At 38.1% G+C, this 22,311-nt stretch overlaps 1 protein-coding gene across 4 annotated transcripts in view; it reads left to right on the forward strand.

Moving 5' to 3' along the window:
- CNTLN (centlein) overlaps nucleotides 1–22,311 on the forward strand; it is a 207,847-nt gene that overhangs the window by 17,601 nt on the left and 167,935 nt on the right. For 3 of the 4 annotated variants that reach the window (XM_080574484.1, XM_080574486.1, XM_080574483.1), the window contains exons 2-3: nucleotides 2,289–2,377; nucleotides 14,636–14,720. In XM_080574484.1, coding sequence (XP_080430610.1) covers nucleotides 2,289–2,377; nucleotides 14,636–14,720 — 174 coding nt within the window. Of the gene's footprint in view, nucleotides 1–2,288; nucleotides 2,378–14,635; nucleotides 14,721–19,379; nucleotides 21,629–22,311 lie in introns of those variants that run through there. The other variant, XM_080574487.1, reaches the window with a different exon arrangement.

Here is a 22,311-nt window from a genome sequence, read left to right on the forward strand (position 1 = left end):
TGGAGAGAACAAGGTCCAGCACAGCACCTCTCCTTGTTGGTTCCTCTGTCACGTGGAGAAGGAAGTGGTCACCAATGCATTCCAAGAATTTACTGAGTAGCCTGTGCCCTGCTGTGCTGTCCCTCCAACAGATACCGGAGTGGCTGAAGTCTCCTATGAGGACCAGGGCTGGTGAACATGAGGCTGTTTCTGTCTGTGGAGGGCCTCAGCTTCTTGGTCTTCCTGATCAGGTGGCCTGTAGCAGACCCCCACTATAATGTCACCTGTCCCGGCCCTCCCTTTAATCCTGATCCACAAGCTCTGTCAGCTCCTCACCCACCCCATCCCATCCCATCCCATCCCATCCCCAGGCAGAGCTCTACATCCTCCAGCTGCTCCTCATCTCCCCTGCCTGTCCTTCCTAAGGAGCCTGCATCCCTCCATTCCAACACTCCAGTCATGGGAGCCATCCCACCACATCTCTGTAATGCCAGTAAGATCGTAGCCCTGCAGGCGTGCACACGTCTCTAACTCTTCTTGTTTATCCCCCATGCTATGGGTGTTAGCATAGAGACACTTGACACTTGAGTTGTGCCCCCAGTGAGGCTGACTCCTTTGTGCAGCCCTTCAGGTGCTCTCCTGCTGACCCGTGACCCTTCTCCAGGCTCTGGGCACCTATCACTGACACTGGTGTCCAACTGGGAGAAGTGGGATGGATTGAAGTTCTCGTCCCCCCACAACTCTAGTTTAAAGCGCTCCTCATCAGCTTGGCAGGCCAGTGACTGAAGATGCTCTTCCCCTCCTCTGACAAATGGACCCCATCAGCCCAGGTTCTCAAAGCGAGTCCCATGGTCTAAGTAGACAAACCCCTATCTGCACCAGCCCTGCAACCATCTGTTGATTTGCCAGATTCGACTGGCCCTTTTAATCCCCTTCCCTTTGACCAGGATAAAAAAAAATACCTGTTCCCAGGAGTCCTTTACTGCTGCTCCCGGGAGGATATATCTATTTTTATATCCATAAAAAATGAGAAGCTGGGTAAAGAGGAAATTAAGTGGGAAACCCATAAAGAAGCCAAATGGTGGAGATGAAGACAGGAACTTAGGTCTTCTATTTCAGCTCTTAGTCAGGGTTAAGACAAACTTGTTCAAAGGGGAAATAACTGTGTTGGTTATCTAGCTGATATTAATGAGCTTCTGGTTAACAAATGTAATCTGTGATATCTGAGGATATTGTTAGGTTCTGGAAGCTTGGAAGAGAAAGAAAGCAGAGAGATTGATAGCCACAATAGTGGTGATCTTCCTTTTAGGTCATATATTGTCCTCATGCACATTCTCTTTAAGATTCAAAAAATAGTAAAAGTAGCCTAAGCTGCACCTTTCAGATTTTTACCTGTTTCCCTGTGATTTTTACCTAGCTGGAAATTTGATTGTTTTACTATATTAATTTCAAATTTAACGTTAGGCTGTGTTTAGTAGGCTTGTTCTTAGCATATGTACATAAATCATGGACTAGACTATGCTTTCTTATTTTTTCTCAGCAAAATTTTCTTCAACATTCTGCTGATCTGTTGTAATATTTTTATATAATTAACGTATTATGATTTTAGTTTGTAACATAACTACATGAATATCACTCCTTTCAGTAATACTACTATGTTGGAATAAAAATACACCAGTGCAAAATAACATCATCTGTGTAGTAGAAAATACAAATATGGAAAACCTTTTAGCTGAGATTTAACTTTCACAAACTTTTTGAAGTGTATTTAAAACAAAACACAACAGCAAAATTGTTTTCTTGTACTCATTTGAGATTTTTTTTTCAGAAGCTTTTAAATGATACAGGTTAGCTGAGTGTATGTGAGACAGATACACGACCTGTTTTCAAATAAAATCTTAGAGCTGCATGTGGTAAAACTTAATGTTGAAGCAAGTATTCCAAGCTCGATTTTTATTAATAGAAATTGTTCTACTATTAGAAATACTAGGAACTGATGCAGCAAAATGCAGCCTTGTTTGAATGATGTTGATTTTTGCTGCCTTATTTGCATACTCTTGCATAGTTGGTTGTAGATCTTGGTCTTCCTTCAAAAATTCTGTGTGGTTAAATTTTTGTTTATTCAAGAGAACTCTTTACTGTGTTGTTAATTCATGAGAAAGTGAATACCTTGTAGTTAATTCTCCCTAAAATAGATTTTTTTTTTTTTAATAATTGTGTTCTGAATATTCACGGGATATCTTTTTTGTCTATAAAAGCTTTAGCATAACACTTAAAATATTTTTGCCTTTTTTTTTCCTGTTTTTAAGGCTGATAAAGAATTTGTGTGGTCTCTGTGGAAACGTCTTCAACTGTCAAATCCAGATTTAACACAAGCTGTCAGCTTGGTTGTGGAAAGGTGAGTTTGAAGATTTAGCATGATATTTTAAAAAACAAACAAAAGTGCTGATACCACACTTTTCATGTTTTTAATTGAGAAAAACGCGGGATTCTAAAAATGTGTTACAAAAATTCCATTGTTAAATTTTGTCAAGACTTCATAGAGTATTTTGCTGGTTTCCTTTTTTGGTTTAAGTTGAAATATATTTTCAAGTCTGTTTTTACTGTTTTACTGTGCTGCAATTGAATTAAATTCTTATTTTGTAAATGTAGTGCATGTTTGGATTTTCTGTTGAAATAGCAAAAGGAGATAAATGACATTTTCTGGTGTCATACGTAGTTAGATAACAGTTAAGTGCGCAAATTTTGTTTATCTGCTTTCTTACGGAAGTGAAAAGCTAAGGCATGGTAAAAGAAGAGATGACCATGCAATTTAAATAATACTCCTCGGAGGATACTAATGATGAGGATTTCCTCATATTACCTACCTACTAGCATCTGACCGCTATAAATGTTAATTAATCATCACAGTGTATGATTGATTGTTTTAGAATGCTAATATTTACAAATTCATAATTTTTGTAGGCCAAAGATAAGAAAAATGTGAACGAGTTGGTAATGTGACTACCAAAATTCAATCACTTGATTCTCTTATGGTCAAAAGATTTGTCTGTTCTGTGTCTCAGGGTGCCACAAGATTCCTTTTATAAAATTAAACATTTTTTTTTTAAACTTCTTTACAATAAATCGTTATGTTCTTTAGGGAGTGCGTTTACTATAGTGTTGTCTCATCTTCTGTTCATCCTCTGCATTGGAAAAATAATGGAAATTTTATCTAAAAAGTAGTATGATCAGTGCTAATTTTAATAAATATTAGGTAATTAGATCTAATAGTTGTTGATATCCAGAGGAACAAATTGATGGTTCAAGCACACGTGGCTTATGTTAAAACAGCTTATACCTGAGAGTTCAGATGCCATGACCAGAAATGAATCAAGAATGGCCTTAAAACTCACCTAGTTCCAACCCCCCTGCCATAGACAAGGACACCTCCCACTAGATCAGGTTGCCCAGGGCCTCATCTAACCTGGCCTTGAACACCTGCAGGGATGGGGCATCCACAGCCTGTCTGGGCAACCTGTTCCAGTGCCTCACCACCCTCTGAGTGAAGAATTTCCTCCTAACCTCTAATCTAAATCTCCCCTCTTTTGGTTTGAAACCATTCCCCCTTCTCCTGTCATTACCTACCCAAGTAAAGAGTCCTTCTCCATCTTTTTTATAAGACCACTTTAATTATTGAAAGGTTGCAATGAGGTTTCCCTGGAGCCTTCTTTTCTCCAGGCTGAACATCCCCAGCTCTTTCAGCCTTTCCTCACAGGAGAGGTGCTCCAGCCGTCTCATCAACTTCGTGGCCCTCCTCTGGACCCGCTCGAACAGCCCCACATCCTTCTTGTGCTGGGGGTCGTAGACCTAGAGGCAGCACTCCAAGTGGGGCCTCACAAGGGTAGAGCAGAGGGGGACAACCCCCTCCCTCCCCTGCTGCCCACCCCTCTGCTGATGCAGCCTAGGATGCAGTTGGCCTGCTGGGCTGCAAGCGTGCTCTGCTGGCTCAGGTTTAATTTTTCATCCACCAGAGCCCCCAAGTCCTTCTCTTCAGGGCTGCTCTCAGTGAGTTCTTCTCCCAGTCTCTGCTCATGTCTGGGACTGCCTTAACCCAGGTGCAGCACCTTGAACTTGGACTTGTTGAACCTTCTGAGATTCACATGGGCCCACTTCTCCAGCCTGTCCAGGTGTGTGTATATATGTGTGTGTGTGTATATTTTGTATGCCCTCTCTTTCAGAAGAACATACTACTGCTTTAGAACACCTCTTGTGAACTCAAGGCTATGTATCTATATCGTATCTTTCTCCTCTTTCTCAAAGTTACGGAATTAAGAGGGAAGAAATTGCTTTCCCAGCATCTTTTTAGGTGTTATCTTTACCCCAGAGAATCTTGGAATAGGTTTGTGTAAAACCTATTCAGTATATAGGAGTTTTATTAATCATGACTTGAACTTTGGGGTTGCTTTGATTTGACAGGTGGAGCAGTAGTGTGTATTTTTCTCTTTAATTGATGTAGCTTCATCTCTTTTGCCTGAGAAAGGTTTAATTGCCTCTTTGGAAATAATTTCTAGCCCACTTTTCCTGTGAATCTTTTGCACAACCAAATTACAGCACTGTATATTCTCCAGCTTCTCTAGCTGTAGCTTTCCGTAATCTTTTCCGAAGTAGTGTCTGTTTCATGACTTTACCTTTTTACACTCCTTTCAGAAAAGTTTTGGTCTCATTTGCCACTTTATGGCAGTAAATACAATTATTGATATAACAACAGTGTCAGTTTATCTCAATTCAGATATGTTGATTGGATATTCATATAATTTGCAACCTAGCACTGCTGCTGGCCAGAAAATTGTAGGATGGGTAACTTTTTGGCCTTGTTAATCTAGCAAAGATACTTGGATTTAAAGGGGAGAGAGGTGGGATTATTCTATGTAGTAGTATGTAATATCTGATTAAAAAAGGAATAAAGCTGAACTCTTCTTAGAGACTTCCCTCCTTTCTGAGCTGTAATAGGAACATTGACCCTGTTGATAACATTTTCCAAGTTGATAACGTTCTCCATCTTTGCTTGAAATACTAAGTGATTTTCGAATAGATACAAACAGAATGAAATGGATGAGTGAACTTTTGTTGTCTCTGCTTGGGACAGTGTGACATGGGTACCTCAAAGGTTTGCATGGCTTCATTTTCAATGTGTCCTATCTACTAAAAATTCCATCACCAATAAGCTTTCTGTGCCCACCTTCATTACAGACTGTCTGAGATCAGAAGCCAGCTACGTATTGGAACAAAACAGTATCTAAGAAGGTGTAGTCTTTCTGTACCCTAGATCTTGTATATAATGAACCAGTCAATATTGCCCAATAAAAAAACAGCCAAATTTTCTTCAGGAGATTACAATATCAGAAATAAAAAGATGGAAGTGTGAAAGGACAAAATGTTCCCTTACAGCCTTGTATACCACAGGTGCATAAAAAGAAGGCGAAAGAAGTATGTATTATAAAAAGAGTGGGCAATACTGGCTACACAGTCAGGTAATTTATATTTGTAGCATTAATTTATATTTGTAGCATTAAAGTATTCGTTATAGTATCTTTTTCTCAAATAAAACAGAAAAAAAGAAAAGCCATAATTTGGAGGACATAGAAGGGAATTAACAGTAGGTTTCTATTATTTGTCTGCTATTTTGAAGTGCTTTCATGGTCCCAAAATAGAAGTTCACCTGCCCTAAAATTGTAAAAATATAACTGGTGCCTTTTTATGGCTGTGCTGTTGATTCCTATAATACACCAATGATATTTTACTTTTCAGCAGTCTTTGCAGTTCTTGCTGCATAACTGTAACTACATTCCCATTTTAATATTCAGATATAAACAAAAAATTATCTTTACTGTGCAAATGAGAAATGCCTTTGGGATATGTAAAAGCCTCCAGGTATTTTCAAACAAGCCATTGTAAAAGTACATCTCATGTTAGTATACTTCCCAGCTATTTTAAATACTATTGATCTCTAGTATTATGTAAAGAGCATGCTATTTCTAGTTCACTGCCTTTTGAAACATTTTTTTTTGATGATGAATTAAAAAAAAAAGGTGCTAGAATGTACCTTTTACAGGTAAATTCACATGTAAACTCAAAGAGAGTCAAAGTTCCGATCATAGTATCAAAGGTTCTGAAACCTTTTGGAAACTTTCAGAGCTCTCCTTAGGACTTTTATAGTACATGAAATCTTGGAAGGTCAACAGATTCTGATTTTCCTTTAGGGGCTTCTAGATGACTCCTTTCCTTTCTTCTGAAAAGGAGGGTGTAACGGGGTCCATTACTTATCAAACTGTGGCAGTGATACAAGACCTGGTGGAGATATAAATGGAAATTGTATTATGCTAGGTGATATCCTTCATAATAGGTATATGTGGAAAACTTTCCTTAAATACATTTTTCCCCACCTAAATTCCGAGTGTGCTGTCTTGCAAGACTTAGCAAAGAGTGAGAATTAATTTATCATTTGAGGCCACTATGAGAAACAGTCCCAACCTAACAGTAGTGCCAGTAGTTGAGAGAGTTTTGTTGCTCTTGCTGGGGAGTTACTTCTTTCTAAAGGTGTATTGATAGAAGAAAACAGGGCTAAAGAACAAGTCATCAGATAAACAAAAAATTTGGGGGAAGATTATCATACGAAGTTAAGCTACATTTTGCTGCATCTTGTGGATAGCATATTGTTGAAATAATACGAGGTTGATATAGATTCCTCACTGATTGAAGATGTGCAGATGCACTAAAAATGACAACTACTTTTTATGGAAAAGGATAAGTGAATGCTTTGTATGTATGAGCAATATAGATTGATGCTAATTGAAAAATAATTAAAAAAAAATGTAACTTGCTTTTTTTGAAGGGATGATAAATAGCTTGCAGAAGTTTACTTAAACCACTTATCATTTTACTCTTGTGCAAATTAGTGGGAAACAGTATGACAGAACTAGGAAGTAAACAAGATCTAATGCATTTTTAAAGGTGATTAACAGTTTGTCACTCTGAGTTTAAAACAAAGTGGACTCCCTTGTTATTATCACTCAATAAAGTGGATGGAATAATAGAGCATAAGGGTACAACCTTTCTATCTAAGGTCAAATAATTGTGATTGTCTACAGTTGATGAAAGTTTAATATCCTGTTTCATTAAAAATTCTCAGAACATTGAACATAAGTCAACATTCCATGGAGAAGAAAGTATTATGCAGCTTGCATGTGTGCATATCTGCATATCGGAGCACAAAATATTGACATGATAATTGCAGTCAAGCCTGATTGAACAGTGGCCTCTGGGAATTCAGCTGGTGTTGTACCAACTGGATGGCTGCTCAGGACACAGTTTGAAATGCAAGGTGCAAGTTAGCACTTTATTCAGCACAGGCAGGCATCATTTAAAAATCCTTGGGGGAAACCCTGGTGATGTGCAGATGTTAAAGCAGTCTGTTCTGAAGTGCTGATATTTTAAACACTGTAAGAGAGTTGTGTATTTTAGATGAAAAATGTTTGCAAAATTATTAGGGAAAAATGTCACTTTATTTTCTTTACTACTCTAGTGTAAAAATACGTTTAGTATTTTATGTGCATTGCTTAAAATAAGAAACAGGAATAAATCATCTAGCAAATTAAGTTAGAAATGGAAGAAAAATTATATTTCCATAATGATGCTTTTCCATTTTGTTATACATGCTAGATCTGGTTATATATATAGTTCTATAAATAATTTACTAAGGAAACAATCTCATTTTACAATTTTTTTTTGTAATCAGACCTTACGTTATTTCTGTTAAGAAACAAAGATAGACTTACTCAATTTTGATACAGAAAATATCTGCTGTCTCAGAGGAGTGCAATATGTATGCCATCAGTTTTAAGTATTTTTTTTTTACTCTGTGCAGACTAAATCTTTTAAGTACGATTTGTAATTATTAAAAGGAAAAGGAAAAAAATGAACTAATAATTATGTGCCATATAAAATGCATTATGAAGTATAAGGATATTCTAGGATCAGAGGTGAGAATAAACTGTACTGGTAAATGAAGACTGTTTATTTCTGTTTTTTTTTTTATCACAATAGGTGCACAGAAACAGGTCTCTAGTTGAAAGATAAAGGCATATCCTCTGTTTCTTCTAAACACTAACTGTACAACCACAGGGATTAATGTAAATTACAATATTGGTGTCATATTTATAGTAACATTGACTGTCTAATGTACAACTTCACTTTGCACATGGGCTGTTCATTGTCTATTTAGTAACAACACTGATTGTATGCACTTGTGTAAGTATATATGCAAAGCAGTTGGAAGTGTGAAGACCAGGAGAGATGACAGTTACATTAAATGGTGCATCGCAGCAGTTGACTGTAATTTTTAAAAAAATAGGCATATGTTTAGAAGTGTATTTTTTATTATATAGGTAAAATACGTATACTATTAAAATGTTTGATGATCTGTTACCACATAGCTCCAAGTTTGCAGAGTACTCTTAACTTTCTTAGGTATTTAAAGCCAAATCTGTAGAACCTGCTCTGTTTTTTTTTTTTAAATCTTGCTACTTGTAAAACTGAAAGGAGGTGTTCCATGAAACCTGTGAACAGGAGAATTGATTTTTTATTAGTTAAAATTATTTTTATTAAAACTATATAAAGATGGCATAATTGCATGTAACTCTAAATTATTTTTTCTTGAAAATGGTTAATTGCTTGACTGATTAAGACCTGTGGTAGGATACAAGATGATTCTCTTCCCAGAATGCTTTCGCTGAAGATTCTAGGAAGCATACTGTCTTACATACTTCCCCAATTTTTTTTGTTTTGAAAATCTTGTGTGTTTTTTTTTTTTTGGTAATGATTATTCTGTTTTCACACCTCATTGTGAACACCTAAATGTTTCCTTATAGTCTAATGTTTCATTTTTGACAAGTCATTAAAAATGGGCCAAACCTCAAAATATTATCCTGTCCTGTTGTGTAATGTGTAGCACAACACAGGAAAATATCATATCAGGAGAAAACTTGAGCTTAAGAGTATTTTTTCAGTTTCTTCATTTTTGTGGAAAGCTAAATCTGTATAATCTCTGTAACTAAATACAGCTGTGTTAAACATTTGAAATAGGTAGTACTCATGGGAAAACTGATTGGAGCTTAAAACTTGTACAAATTGACAGCCTCTCTTCACTCCATTTTTCATCCTAAAGAAGTCTGCAAATATTCTTAGCTCACATCATTATTGCTCATCAGTGGTTCTAATTAGCTAAACAGGAGTTTGTCTCAGTCATTGATCATCATCAGCTTCTTGACAGTGCCTGAATTTTTTCCCATATTCCAGTGGACCTTTTTTAATATGTTGGAAATACATAACGACTCAATTAATAAAGTCAGTTGAAGATTTTTCTACGTGTTTCTTAAAAGGAGGAGGAGATGACTGCAGTTCTTAGCTAATCTCATTTTAAGGCACAACAGCAGATCCAAATATGATATGTAACTTTCAGTAAGATTACCTTGAGTGTCTGTGGGGAGCTGTCCTGTAATGAGTATTGGAAGTCATCCTATGCCAGCAGGAGGAGCTGCTGATAAAGTTCCATATGAGATTTCAGTTTATGCTTTAGTCTTCTGAAGACATCCATCGTGTGCTTGCATTCTTAAAATTAGGGAATTAGTGTTTTTTTTTTTTTTCTAGAGCTGTGTGTGGTAACTAATGAAGTTATTTTGGGGGACATTATACAACCTGCATAATCTTGAGAATCTGGAAAAAAACAACCCACCCCTCATAGCCAAAAAATCCTTGAATTTACATTAGATTTTTCCCATTTACCCCAGAGGGCTGTGTTGCCATTCAGAGGGACTTCGACAGGCTGGAGGGATGGGCCAAGAGGAACCTCATGTAGTTTGACAAGGGCAAGTACAGGGTTCTGCACCTAGGGAGGAATAACCCCTAACACCACCACAGGCTGGGGGCTGACCTGCTGGAGAGCATCTCTGTAGAGAGGGACCTGGGAGTCCTGGTGGACAGCAGGATGACCATGAGCTAGCAATGCGCCCTTGTGGCCAAGAAGGCCAACTACTGTTGGGGTACATTCAGAAGGACATTGCCAGCAGGCTAAGGGAGGTGATTGTCCCCCTGGGTGGGGCTCAGCCCCGGTGAGGCCACACCTGGAGTATTGTGTCCAGTTCTGGGCTCCCCAGTGCAAGAGGGACATGGAGCTACTGTGGTGAGTCCAGAGGAGGGCTACAAAGATGATACAGGACTGGAGCACCTGTCGTACGAGGACAGGCCAAGAGAGCTGCCTGTTTAGCCTGGAAAAGAGAAGACTGAGGGAAGACCTCATCAATGTGTATAAATATCTGAGGGGAGGGTGTCAAGAGGGTGGAGCTGGTCTCTTTTCAGTTGTGCCCAGAGACAGGGCAAGAGGCAATGGGCACAAACTGAAGCACAGGATGTTCTGGCTGAATATGAGGGGGCACTTCTTTACTGTGAGGGGGACAGAGCACTGGGACAGGTTGTCCAGAGAGGTTGTGGGGTCTTCTTCTCTGGAGATATTCAAAACCCACCTGGATGCCATCCTGTGCAATGTGCTCTAGGTGATCCTGCTCAGCAGGGGAGTTGTACTAAATGATCTTCAGAGGTCCCTTCCAACCTTGGACATTCTGTGACTTATGATGATGATCATGATAGATCTGTATTTTCAATCTTTGTTCCTTCACAGATTTTTTCAAAGTTTTCGGTTGAGGATCATATAAATAGATAAAATACAGAATTTAATTACAAATGTACTTTGGACAACTGGCGCTTCCGTGCATGTGTTTACATATGCAGGCATCTTTTTTTGCTTAAGTGATTAATAAAGGTCTGCTTTTTTTTCTCTCCAGTCTCACACTTTATTCTTAAAACCAATTTGGTGCAGCCTTGTCCTAAGTTACAGGGCTCTGTAAACTCTTGACTACTGATAAAAACACCAGAATTAGGTATGCATACTATTTTTCAGTTCTCAAGAGAAATCTGTTTACTTGCCTGGTTCTTGATTGGTTTATTCCCTTTCTTCTCCTTCTCTCTTTAAGATGAAAAAAACACCTGTAGAATTCTTCTGAGACTTGCTTTGAGGTATCTGCCTTGACCCATCAGGTTTTCAGATCAATTAATCCGTTAGAAAACAAGTTTAATAAATTTTAAAGTGATGATTGCATGGCTGAGTTAAGGGGTTAGTTAATTATCCAGTATTTGTGTTTAATTAGGCTTAGTTTTAAAAAAGGTTGGTTCTCTGAGAGGAAGCGTTGGTAAGAGGAGTTGGAAAGACAATGGCAGATTGTGGATGGTAGGTGAAGTAAGAGTGGAGAGAGCAATGGTTTAATTTAAAAATACAAAACAAAAACAGTTGAACTAAAATGGGGAGAGAAATAAATCACTCTGGGAGCAAAGCATGGATGGGACATTTCAGTCAGCAGTTGAGGTCAGGATTCCTTTGAGGACAGGAGGTAGCATTATTCAGTGGTTTGTGTGTTTTGTATTGTATTGTCCAACTCTGTGTTGGATGCATTACTATTCTAAGTATTTCATAGTATAGACTTACTTTTTTTGTTTGTTTGTTTTCTATAGCTTTTAAAGTTTTGGATCAAGCAAAGCAGTTATATGTACTTCTAATCTGAAAGTCTTGATTTTTTTTCCTAGTTGTAATTAAGAGGTGAAGAAACTTGGAGTACTGTAATATCTACAATTTAGTCAAATTAATATGATCTTCAGTGCATCACTTCATCATGGTGTATTGTCATTACAAGAGAGAGACAACCTTCCTCCCAAAATATTTGAGTTTTGTGTACTGCAAACATTATCTTTGAAAAAGACGTCTGGTAGCTGCTAAGGGTTATTGAGCAAAGAAGCTGAATATGAGGAAGCAATGGTAGTTTTAGACTGGAGCAGACTTTCGGCTCATTTTAGTTGCAAAATAACAGACAATACCTGTCATGAGCGGTAGACTTGTTTCAGGAACATGCAAGCTTATGTGATGAGCATTAGAGAAGTATCTACACTCTGAGTTTTTCTTATGCTTTGTTATTAAAATTACTGTAAAGATAATCTTATTCTACAAAGGTTAATAAAATATTCAGAAATATTTTTTTTGAAACTTGATAGTTTGAATTCTGGAAATTAGTGTTGCGGTTTAACCTTGGTAGGCAGCTCAGCCCCACACAGCTGCTCACTTACTCCCCTGCAACAGTATGGGGATGAGAATCAAAAGGGTAAAAGTGAGAAAATGGCACGGGTTGAGATAATGATGGTTTAATGTGTAAAACAAAAACTGTGCAGCCAAGCAAAGCACAATAAGGAGTCCATTTACTACTTCCCAGATGCTCAGCCATTTCCTGGAAAGTAGGGCTCCATCGCACAAAGTACTTGGGAAGACAAACACCATAACTCCAAACGTCCCCCCTTCCTCTGTCTTTTCCTCCAGCTTTGTTACTGAGCATAACACCACACAGTGTAGGACGTCGCTTTGTTCAGCCTGGGCCATCTGTCCTGGCTGTGTCCTCTCCCAGCTCCTGGTGCACCCCCAGGCTCCTCGCTGGCTGGGCAGTGTGAGAAGCAGTGAAGGCCTGAACTGTGTGTAAGCACTGCTCAGCAACAACTAAAACATTGGTACGTCATCAACACCGTTTTGGTCAAAAATCCGTATGAGTTGCTATGAAGAAAATAATGCCACTCAAAGTCAGTACAACTAGTTAGGTATTACTATCAGGGTGGGTCATTTTTAATTGCATGTTGAGTACTATGAGACCTCTTTGTTCTGTTTAGTCTCTTCCACTGCCTTTTTTGTCGCTAGATTTTTCTTCAAAAGGCATCACAGTGTAACCTTTTGGAATACATGAGATAACTTCATATTTACACATATCTCTGTAAGTGCAGTCCACTTAGTTCAGTTTTAGTAGGTATTCAAAGAGAAACTATGGAACACCATCTGCACAGTATGTTTCACAGCTCACATCTTCCTAGTGACATATCATGGCAATTCCTTGATGCTTGTGATTGCAAGAGATCTGCCTCTTTGAGGTTCAGGATCTGATATGCATTTTCCTGTTTAGTTTCTTCTGGAATACTTGTTGAATATTCATGTTTTCACTTTTCTCTCCTCATTACAGCTTCTGAATTATTTTATCTACAGAAATAGATTTCGTTATGCCATACAACTACTTAATATCCTAGACATTTATTTTTTCTCCTAGGTATGTGTAATTTAAATATGTATCTTTTCACGTAATTTTTCCTTAGTCTTTTTTGAATGCTACAGTGCATCAGTTCTGCTGTATTTGCAGTAGGAGATCATTTACTATCACTTACGAAGCCTTGAGACCTTGGTTTCCAAAACCCTTGCTGTAAATTCTATACCATTTTTATTTAATTCTTTATTTACTCAAGATCAGACTAGATATTTTAAGTCATAGAAATGTATTTAAAAGTATATGGTGTTGAAGGGCCTACAGGGACAGTGTTATTTAGCCCTTAAAATCACTCATGGAAGTAGAATACGCAGATAATGCTGGAGAAAAAAAATTGCCCGTATCTACTCCCTGTTACATAATACTTTGTTGCTTCAATAGATTAAGCTTTTTGAACACAGATGAATATTCTTATTCACTTTTGGTCAGATTTACAGAGTTAGGAACGCCACCCTTCCCTTCCTTTCTGCCTCTGAAAGATTCCCATTTTGGTGGAGCAAAAGCTGCACAAATAGGATTCTTTGCTTCTAGGGGTGGCTTATGTCTAGCAATAATGGAAGTTTAACTGTATAATGAGAGCAGGGATGATCTGAATGAGTTTCTGCTTATTTGCCACCTGTGGTGGTTGGGATGCCTGAAATTGGCCATTTTTCATGATGAGAATAGTATATTTCTCGGATCATTTGTCACAGATGCATGTGACAGGAATATCTGCATCCCTACTATTAAACCATTCCTTCTCTTTTTTTCCTAAAAGAGAAGCCTGTAAGCACAGTAGTATCTAAAACAGTTAAGAAACGGGATCACAACGTGATGAGGTGCTTCTACAAAGTGTTAGTGACTTATCAGCTGGTTTTCTGTGAAGTGTTGTGAAGATGATTATAGCCCTGCACTTATTACCACATTGGAGAGGCTCTGCTCCTTCCTATTACACAACCTTCCCAGTCTTCTTTATCTTGTAAAAATTATATATTCCATCCATGTGCAAGATAGTAAATGGTAAAATTGTCATCTATGATATTCAGAAAAAAAGGTTGTTTCAGACAGAAACGCAGTGTAGTTCAGAGAAGGACTTCACAAGTCCAAACAGCTTTGTGTGTCTCTGTTGCCAAGAATGGAAAAGCATTTTGTTCAGTCTGTAGACAAGTGTACTTTCTGCAGCTGGGGAGGAATGAGGCAGAAAATTTTAGCTATTTAAAAATGTGTTTTAAGACCTCTTGCTTCAGTTTCTTTTAGAACAAAGTTGTGTTAGCTGTTTACAGATGTAATTTGCTGTCGCTTGCCATATGCTCCCTGATTAATTCTGCAAGGCCTGTCAGTTTCAGATAATTTAATTTTCTGTGCTTTAAAATGACATTCATTATCAGGACATGAAAAATTCAAATGATTAACTGCAAATTATGACTAATAAAGTGTCTATTTTTTTTGTTTGTTTCCAGAGAAAAGCAGAAAGCTGAAGTCAAGGACAGAAAGGTATTAGAGATTTTGCAAGCCAAAGACAGCAAAATAGAAACCCTAGAACAGGTTAGTATTATATTTAAATAGAGCAGTCAAGAAACTTTTATCATTGACATCAAATTTATATTTCTTGAGATGCAAAAATATTTTGTTGTGTCTTAAGGTGAAAGTCACAGGTGATTCAGAAATTATAGCCTTCTGGTAAAGTGTCAGTTAAACTCAGAAGAGTTGTTCAAACAGTTGACCGTTCACTTAAAAAGTTCCTCTGAGTTTAGATGAAACTTCTTCTGATAAGTTTTAGTGACTTGGTGCCTTATTTTACTTCACAGAATGACCTGATTTTGGATTTTAATCTAATTGAGTTCTGACTAGGTTTCGGTTGTAATATGCTTTTGGTTGGAAAGATTTGCTATTCTGACAAGTGCTGTAAGCAAAAATAAAACATTTCTAGAGTAATGAGGACTAACCATTTAGTGTACTACAAGCAATACAGCTAAGTATTTTAGTGTTACTAACATATAACAGTATTAAGCTGTTACCATAAACTGTAAGACAATACTGGCAAATCTGAAGTGTCATACGTAACTGTTTGTCATATATATTTTTTATTGAACTGCTTGTTCAAAATAAAAATGAGTGCTGTGTATCAGCACAAAATTAAGTGAAAAACATATGGAAACAAGCTGTCAGTGAAATTGAGGAAACATGAGCTCATTTCTAAAAACTAAAATAATTATTTGAAAAATAATCAAAGCTGTTGAATTCTTCATAGGATTTGAAGTATTGTACATATGAAACCATTACAAACAAGCACTAAAAAGAGGCAGAATACCTTCCTTTTCCTCATAAATCTCAAATGACTTCCTTCTCCAAACTATGAGGAAAACAGAGTTTGCTTTTCATTACTAAGAATGTTAATAAGAAAAAAATCATGATTAAACCACGTGTGATTTGGGGGGAGAGAAAGAGAATTATAATTACAGATAACAAAGCTGATAGCATAAGCACAAAGGTCCAGAGTTTGTTTTCAGTTGCCTGAGTCTGTCCATTCCTGGGGATAAAAGACTGGCTGATAAATGTAGTTGTTTTTATAGAATCATAGATGGGGTGAGGTTAGAAGGGGCTTCTGGAGGTCATCTGGCCCAAAACCCCCTGATCAAGCAGGAGCCGGTCGCCCAGGACCATGTCCAGATGGCTTCTGCCTATCTGCAAGGAAGGAGAAACACAGCCTCTCTGGGCAACCTGTGCCAGTGCTCGGTCAGCTTCACAGTGGAAAAGCGCTTCCTGATTGAACATCAGGACAGAGCCTCCTGTGCTTCCGTTTGTGCCCACTGCCTCCAGTCCCAGCACTGGGCACCACAGAAAGGAGCCTGGCTCTGTCCTGTCCGCACCCTCCCTTCAGGTATTTATTGGCAGTGATGAGATCCCCCCCACCCCGAGCCTCCTCTTCTCCAGGCTGAAGACTCCCAGCTCTCCCAGCCTTTCCTCGTGTTTCTTGTCGCCCTTTGTTGGGCTGTCTGTTGTAGCTCCAGGTCCCTCTTGTACTGGGGAACGCAGAACTGGACCCAGTGCTCCAGGTGAGGCGTCGCCAGTGCTGAACCAAGGGAAAGGATCACCTCCCTTCATGTGGTGACTGTACTTCCCCTCATGCAGCCGAGGATACCCTTCACCATTTTTGCCACAAGGCCACGTTGCTGGCTCATGGCCTGGTTGGTTTCCAACAGGACCCGCAGGTCCCTTTCTGCAGAGCTGTTTCTGCAGGTGAAGGACTCTGCACTTCTTCCCCTTGTTGAATGTCATGAGGTTCCTGGCAGGCATTTCTCAACCTTGTCCAGGTTCCTCTGGATGGCAGCACGACACTCTGGTTTATCAATCAGTGCTCCAAGTTTTTTGTTGTCAGCAATGTTAGGGTTTGCTCTGCCCCTTCAGCCAGATTGTTAATAAATTTTCTCCCAGTTCTGATTGCCTTTACTAGGGTCTTTCTTATTTGAAAGAGGTAACTTGTATAGTCAGTGGAATAAACTCGTTTCCAGAGTTTTCCTGCTTTGGATTTGTTCAAAAACTGATACACCTGTTGCCTGACAAGAAACACCACTGAGGTGTGATTCTTCATCCTTTTATTTTGTATTAGAGCAACGGTTAGAGTTTCTGTGGTTTTAGTTCCTCAATGGCTGTGGATGTGATTCATAATGCATCTGGTGCTTACATGTACATCATAGTTATTAAGCAGCAATTCATGACTGTTCCTGCATTTTTACCCTATCCTTAGTTGAAAGAAAAAAAAAGCTGTGTAAGACGCTTGTAGAAGTTTTTGTGCAGTAATGTGCTTTTAAGAAAGACTGCCTGCTGTGCTAGCTTTTGAACCTGTAGCATGCATCTCCATGAGATTGCTGTCTGTGGTTTCAGATCAATTTTGGAAGCTGAAATTGAAATTGATCAGAAATCTGAAATTGATTGTGTGCATTGAAGTTACTGTCTGCAAGTGGAGAGAGACTGGAAATGTAACTAGTACCAAGGAAAAGAGGCAGCCAAGGAAAGGACGGCTTGATAACATGATGCGAAGAATTAGCTGATGAGTAGAACAGAAGCTGCTTTTTCCATGATAGTGCCTGCTGAAACACGTTTCAATAGAGCCATTTCATGTAGTTTCCAATATTGTATTATTGACTCATGGAGTGGATTGTGAAGGGCACTGGTTGGTGTCAGAGGCCAGTGCTGTGTATTAAAGCTGTATACAACGCGGGTAGCATTCTGGCCTTGCCTCATCTGTTTCGTGGGATGTCACCAGATTGCAACAGAGGGGGATTGTTTTCTGAGTTTGCTGAGTATTCATGGTGGCTTGGACCCAGCAGGTAATCAAAGACTTGAGCTGGGATAGAGAACAATATAGTGAGGAGCATTCTCATTTATTTTGTCTTTCTGGATTTTCTCATTCTTTGTTTATTTAAGGAGAAATGACATTATTTGTGTAATTAACATACAAATGTATTGCTTATGAAAGTGTCAGTTTTGGCAGTAATAACACTGAAAGTTCTGTTCTATAGAGAACAACAGCAGTCTACCAGTCTGTTACGTCTGGGAACGTGGGATTATCCAGTCTTTTTTTTCTGTTGTTTTCCCTTCCTTTTCATGCATCACATTGGGATATCAATTACAACAATAACATTTGTCACAAGAGTATTTATTTACTAGGAATTTGAGTGGCCACTGGTCAGCTGATTGTACAAATCCATGCTGCAAGTGGGAAAAAAAGCAAATAAACAATGTATCTCATAGTTTGACATGTAAGCTGATGTTGCTGCCAGAAATAGCAACAAAACCCTAGAATGAAATTCTCCTTCTCTTGTATTCTGCTTAGACTTTGTCCTGACATGCCTAGGAGCCCATTTAAAATGACCATAAATAGGAAATCATATTCCCCACACTGTAGATGAGATGCCTATAGTTACTTAATACTGAGAGCTAAATTAGCTTTATTTGTACTGAGATGTTTCAGCTGGCTGAAGACATCCCTTTTTTTTTAGGATATTACTGAAAATCTACAAAAATAATTACTTTAAAAATGTGAGTACGGTCTTTAATCAGTTTTGATTAATTTAATCGAGGAAAATAATGCTCCAATATTCGTAAGAACAGGACTCATGGTTTTAAGTGTAAAAATTTATGTAAGTTCATTTTTGCAAAATTTCTGCTGTCTGATAACTTCTCTGTGAGAACAGAGTATATCCATTGACCTTTTATGTGCGTTAGCATCACTCATTCTGATGTGCACCTTTGCTAAATTAAAATAGTGTAATATTAGATTTAGGTAAATGTATGACTATTTCTTTTCATGAGTTTATCGCATATCTGCATGTTTTTATAACACTTTAAATGTTATGTGAAGCACTTCAAGGTGTACCTTTTGAAGGTTCAAATAATGTAGTATTCATTGAAGTACTTATTAATTGGTAGTATTTTCATCTATTATTGCACATAACTCTGAAACAAAACATGTCATGTTTGAACTTTCCATATTATTTTTCCCTTTGTTCCTCCTTCTGTTATTACTGTCTTTGTAACTCACTGATCAGTAACTCTTGGTAGTCACACCTGTGCCTTACCTGGTGTTGTGTATATATATATCAATTATTCTAAATGCTGTGTGGTAAAAATCTCACACCTTTTAGGATGGTGGCTAAATTGCTATACCTGTCTTATTGATGACATTTTTGTTTTGTATGACTAATAGCATTAAGTCATAAAATCAGAATCATTTAGAATCGAAAAAATCTTAAAGATCATCACCTACCAAGTCCCTTCACTAACTCACGTCCATTAGTGCCATAGAATCATAAGTCACTGTTTGAAAACTCTTTCCTTAGTAGTGTTGCATCCTTGCCATGTAGTTTCTCTGTGTTTCAAGGAAAAGAATGTGTAACTACTGCCTTTATGTGGATACAGCACTTTCCTACAGTTATGGTTACTGTTATTCCGAAGACTGACTGCTGCAGGTATCTTTTTCATTCTCCTTTTTTCTTTAAAAACGTTTTCTTCCTGGTGTACTTAATGTATAATGTTTGTATGTCTTAAATCTATCACTGTTGCTGTCTTCTGTGTCTTCCACCCCCACCCCTTCTGTTAAAATAAGGTGAGGTTTTGCAATAATACATTCAAATTTGTGACTTTTAAACTACTAGTTTAGAGGACAGTGTGGGAGCAGGAAATTCAGTCTTTTGCCATTCATGCAATAGATTAAAATATCTTCACTTGTTTTCCTTAGAAGATAAAATTAAAGATGAGCAAAAGTAGCAGTAAACCTTTTTTGTCTTTATAACATTGTTAATTAATTAGGTTTCAATTCTGATCTGGTGGAACTAAAGCTAATCTTTTTGTCCTAGACCTTGTAAGGTTTCAAACCTTATCAACCGATTATACTCTAGAGGGGTTAAAATAGTACTAGCTTGCCTCATTATCTGCACTTGAAAATCTTCAGCTTGCTGTGCAAATCTGTATTAAAGCCCCTTTAATGGGTCCAATTGAAAGAAGCATAATTCTACCTTTAAGCATTAATTAATGCTAATAAATTTTTCTTAACTTTTGTACTTTCACCTGACTGTATTTTTCTTTGTAATAAAATGCTGTTACTAAATTAAGACAAATGTATACACACACATTATTACCATCTTAACATTTTATTTCCAGTAGCAGATAACCTTGATTATTCTTATGTAATGAGGGACATGAGAATAATTTCAGTAATAGGGAGTTTGGCTGAATGTGTCAGCGGTGATGAGATTATGTGGAGTTTGTAAACTCATGCAAAAAAGTTTCTCCAGTGAATGAGATTTATAGATAATGCAAGTGAACAATATCTGAGGACACAGACATTTTTTTTTCTTCAAAAAGTTTTTTTAACTCAAGTTGTACCTTGGAAAATAGTTCATCATTCAGTAGTGGAACCAGTTTGTTAGATGTAGCCCTTTCAGACCTCACTGGTGAATTATCATGTGTCTTTGTGTTTTGCTGCTTGCCATCTTCTAGTTAGCATTCTCATAAAATTAAGGGAAAGAAATCTCGTTAAGGAACTGGCCTGAGTGAGAAAGACAAGGGGGAAAATATATTTCTATTTCAAATACTTGAATGTTGCTGATTTTGGTTTATTGATATGAGGCTACCTGAGGTAGGCAGTGTGATGACTATGGCTAATACCTGTGGGCATGTTTGTCTGAAGAAATTAATAAGCAGTAAATTACAATGTGCCTTTACAGCTCATTAGTACTTTTGTGTGAATTCCCAACAGGAATGCTTTCTCTGCAAGTTGAAAATGTGTTTCTGTGTGCTAGCTTACTCAGTTCTGAGGAAGGAGTTCTCCCATTTAATCTACCAGAGAGCAGCTATATTGGGTGATGGTACAGGTATGCTGTAAAGCCACACTTGATTTCCATTAATTTGCCTGAGTGGCCAAGCCTGAAGTTGTCTAAAGCTTCTTGATCTTTATTACTCTGCCTGCCTGTTCTAAGTTGTGTTTTTAGCCTGAAATGACAGCTGCACTCAGATTAGACAGGAAAAAAGTACAGTGAATGAAGAAAAGTAATGTTAATTGTCCTGTGCCAGTCCTACTGGTGTGAACTGCTTGATTCTTGTGTTAGCAAAGCTCAATATAAGTCTGGAAAGGAGTAAGAGAGATTTTTCTGTGGGCCTCATCTTTACGATCTTGTTTGTCCTCTAGGGGTTTGAGGTATAGTTTGAGAATTTCCTGTCCAATTCAGGTAAGAACAATTATCATGTAGCCAATCAGAGAAATGTTGGGATAGCCTTTTTTATAGAGATAAAAATGAATTCTAAAGTAATTGGAAACTGTTTATACAGTAGAAGAAACTGACTTCTTAACTGTTTAGTGTATTATGTTTGCTTTAGTGAAACACTTTTTTTTTTTTTTTAATTGTAAAATCAGTATAGCAAGTGGGTGAAGCTGGATTTTATTGCTCCCTTTAAGAACATTGTTGATGAGGAATCTTTTCATATATCATGGCTTCTTACTTGAATACAGGCAGATTTGCTCACATTCGAGAAAACCCTTGTTCCTTAAGGACAGGGTAGCAGAAGGCAGCGTGCCCTTTGAGTTGAAGTACTGCCCACATGAATCTGCTGACCACACATAGGAAGGAGCTTGTCAGAAAAGTTGATCATAGCAACAGCTGTTCTTTATTTACTACACCTGATCTGGCAATGTTGATGTATGTGAGTGTAATGAAATATTGCTGTGTCAGGAGTAAATGCTCGTAGGTGTCCTTTCCTGCAGAACTCGTAGTCATTACACAGTTCCAAAGACAGAGGCTATCTTGCTCTGAGGACCTTCTGCAGTCCTTGCAGAGGAGGGCAATGTAGAAAAAATACCCAGTTCCATCAAGATCATGCTCTGCAATGAAGAGAAGAGAAAAAAAATCAGCGAATTATTGGTTTTCATTTGGAATTAGTGGGCTGAATAAGGGGTAAGGAGATATTTGGGATTTTCTGCTGCCTGGCCTAGAGGGCTGGGCTGCATCATTTTTAATATATATCTGCTAAGGAGAGGTGGAGGAGTAGAGAATGTGTCACTGTGTTTTGTGATCTGGGGGTTGGCCTCTTCTCACAGATAACTGGACTAGAGGGAATGGCTTCAAGCTGTGCCAGGGGAGGCTTAGGTTAGAAATTAGGACAAATTTCTTCTCAGGAAGAGCAGTCAGGCATTTGAACAGGCTGCCCAGGGAGGTGGTGGAGTCACCGTCCCTGGGGACGTTCAAGGAGAGGTTGGACGTGGTGCTCAGGGACATGATGATATTGGTGGTAGGGGGATGGTTGGACCAGATGATCTTGGAGGTCTTTTCCAACCTTAATGATTCTGTGATTCACTGTGCTGCTTTACAGTACAGTTTTTACAGGTCCCATAGAAAATCCAGTCTGACCTGATGCTGAGAACCACTAGACAAAAGAGGAAAGGGGATTTATTCAGAGCAGCTGATGGTTAAAGTGATGTTAGAGCTGTGGCAAGATTGTCAGTATCGATTATATTGTCAGTGTTAGTTATCCTGAGAGCTGTCATATCCTCATTAGAGGAAAATGGCCCATTAATCTTTAAATCTAGCAGATGCATTACTGCAGTACATGCTATACTGGGAGAGTTGCTGGTTTTAGT

The sequence above is a fragment of the Anser brachyrhynchus genome (genome assembly GCF_964034855.1).
Source record: "Anser brachyrhynchus genome assembly, chromosome: Z".
Classification (NCBI taxonomy): Eukaryota; Metazoa; Chordata; class Aves; order Anseriformes; family Anatidae; genus Anser; species Anser brachyrhynchus.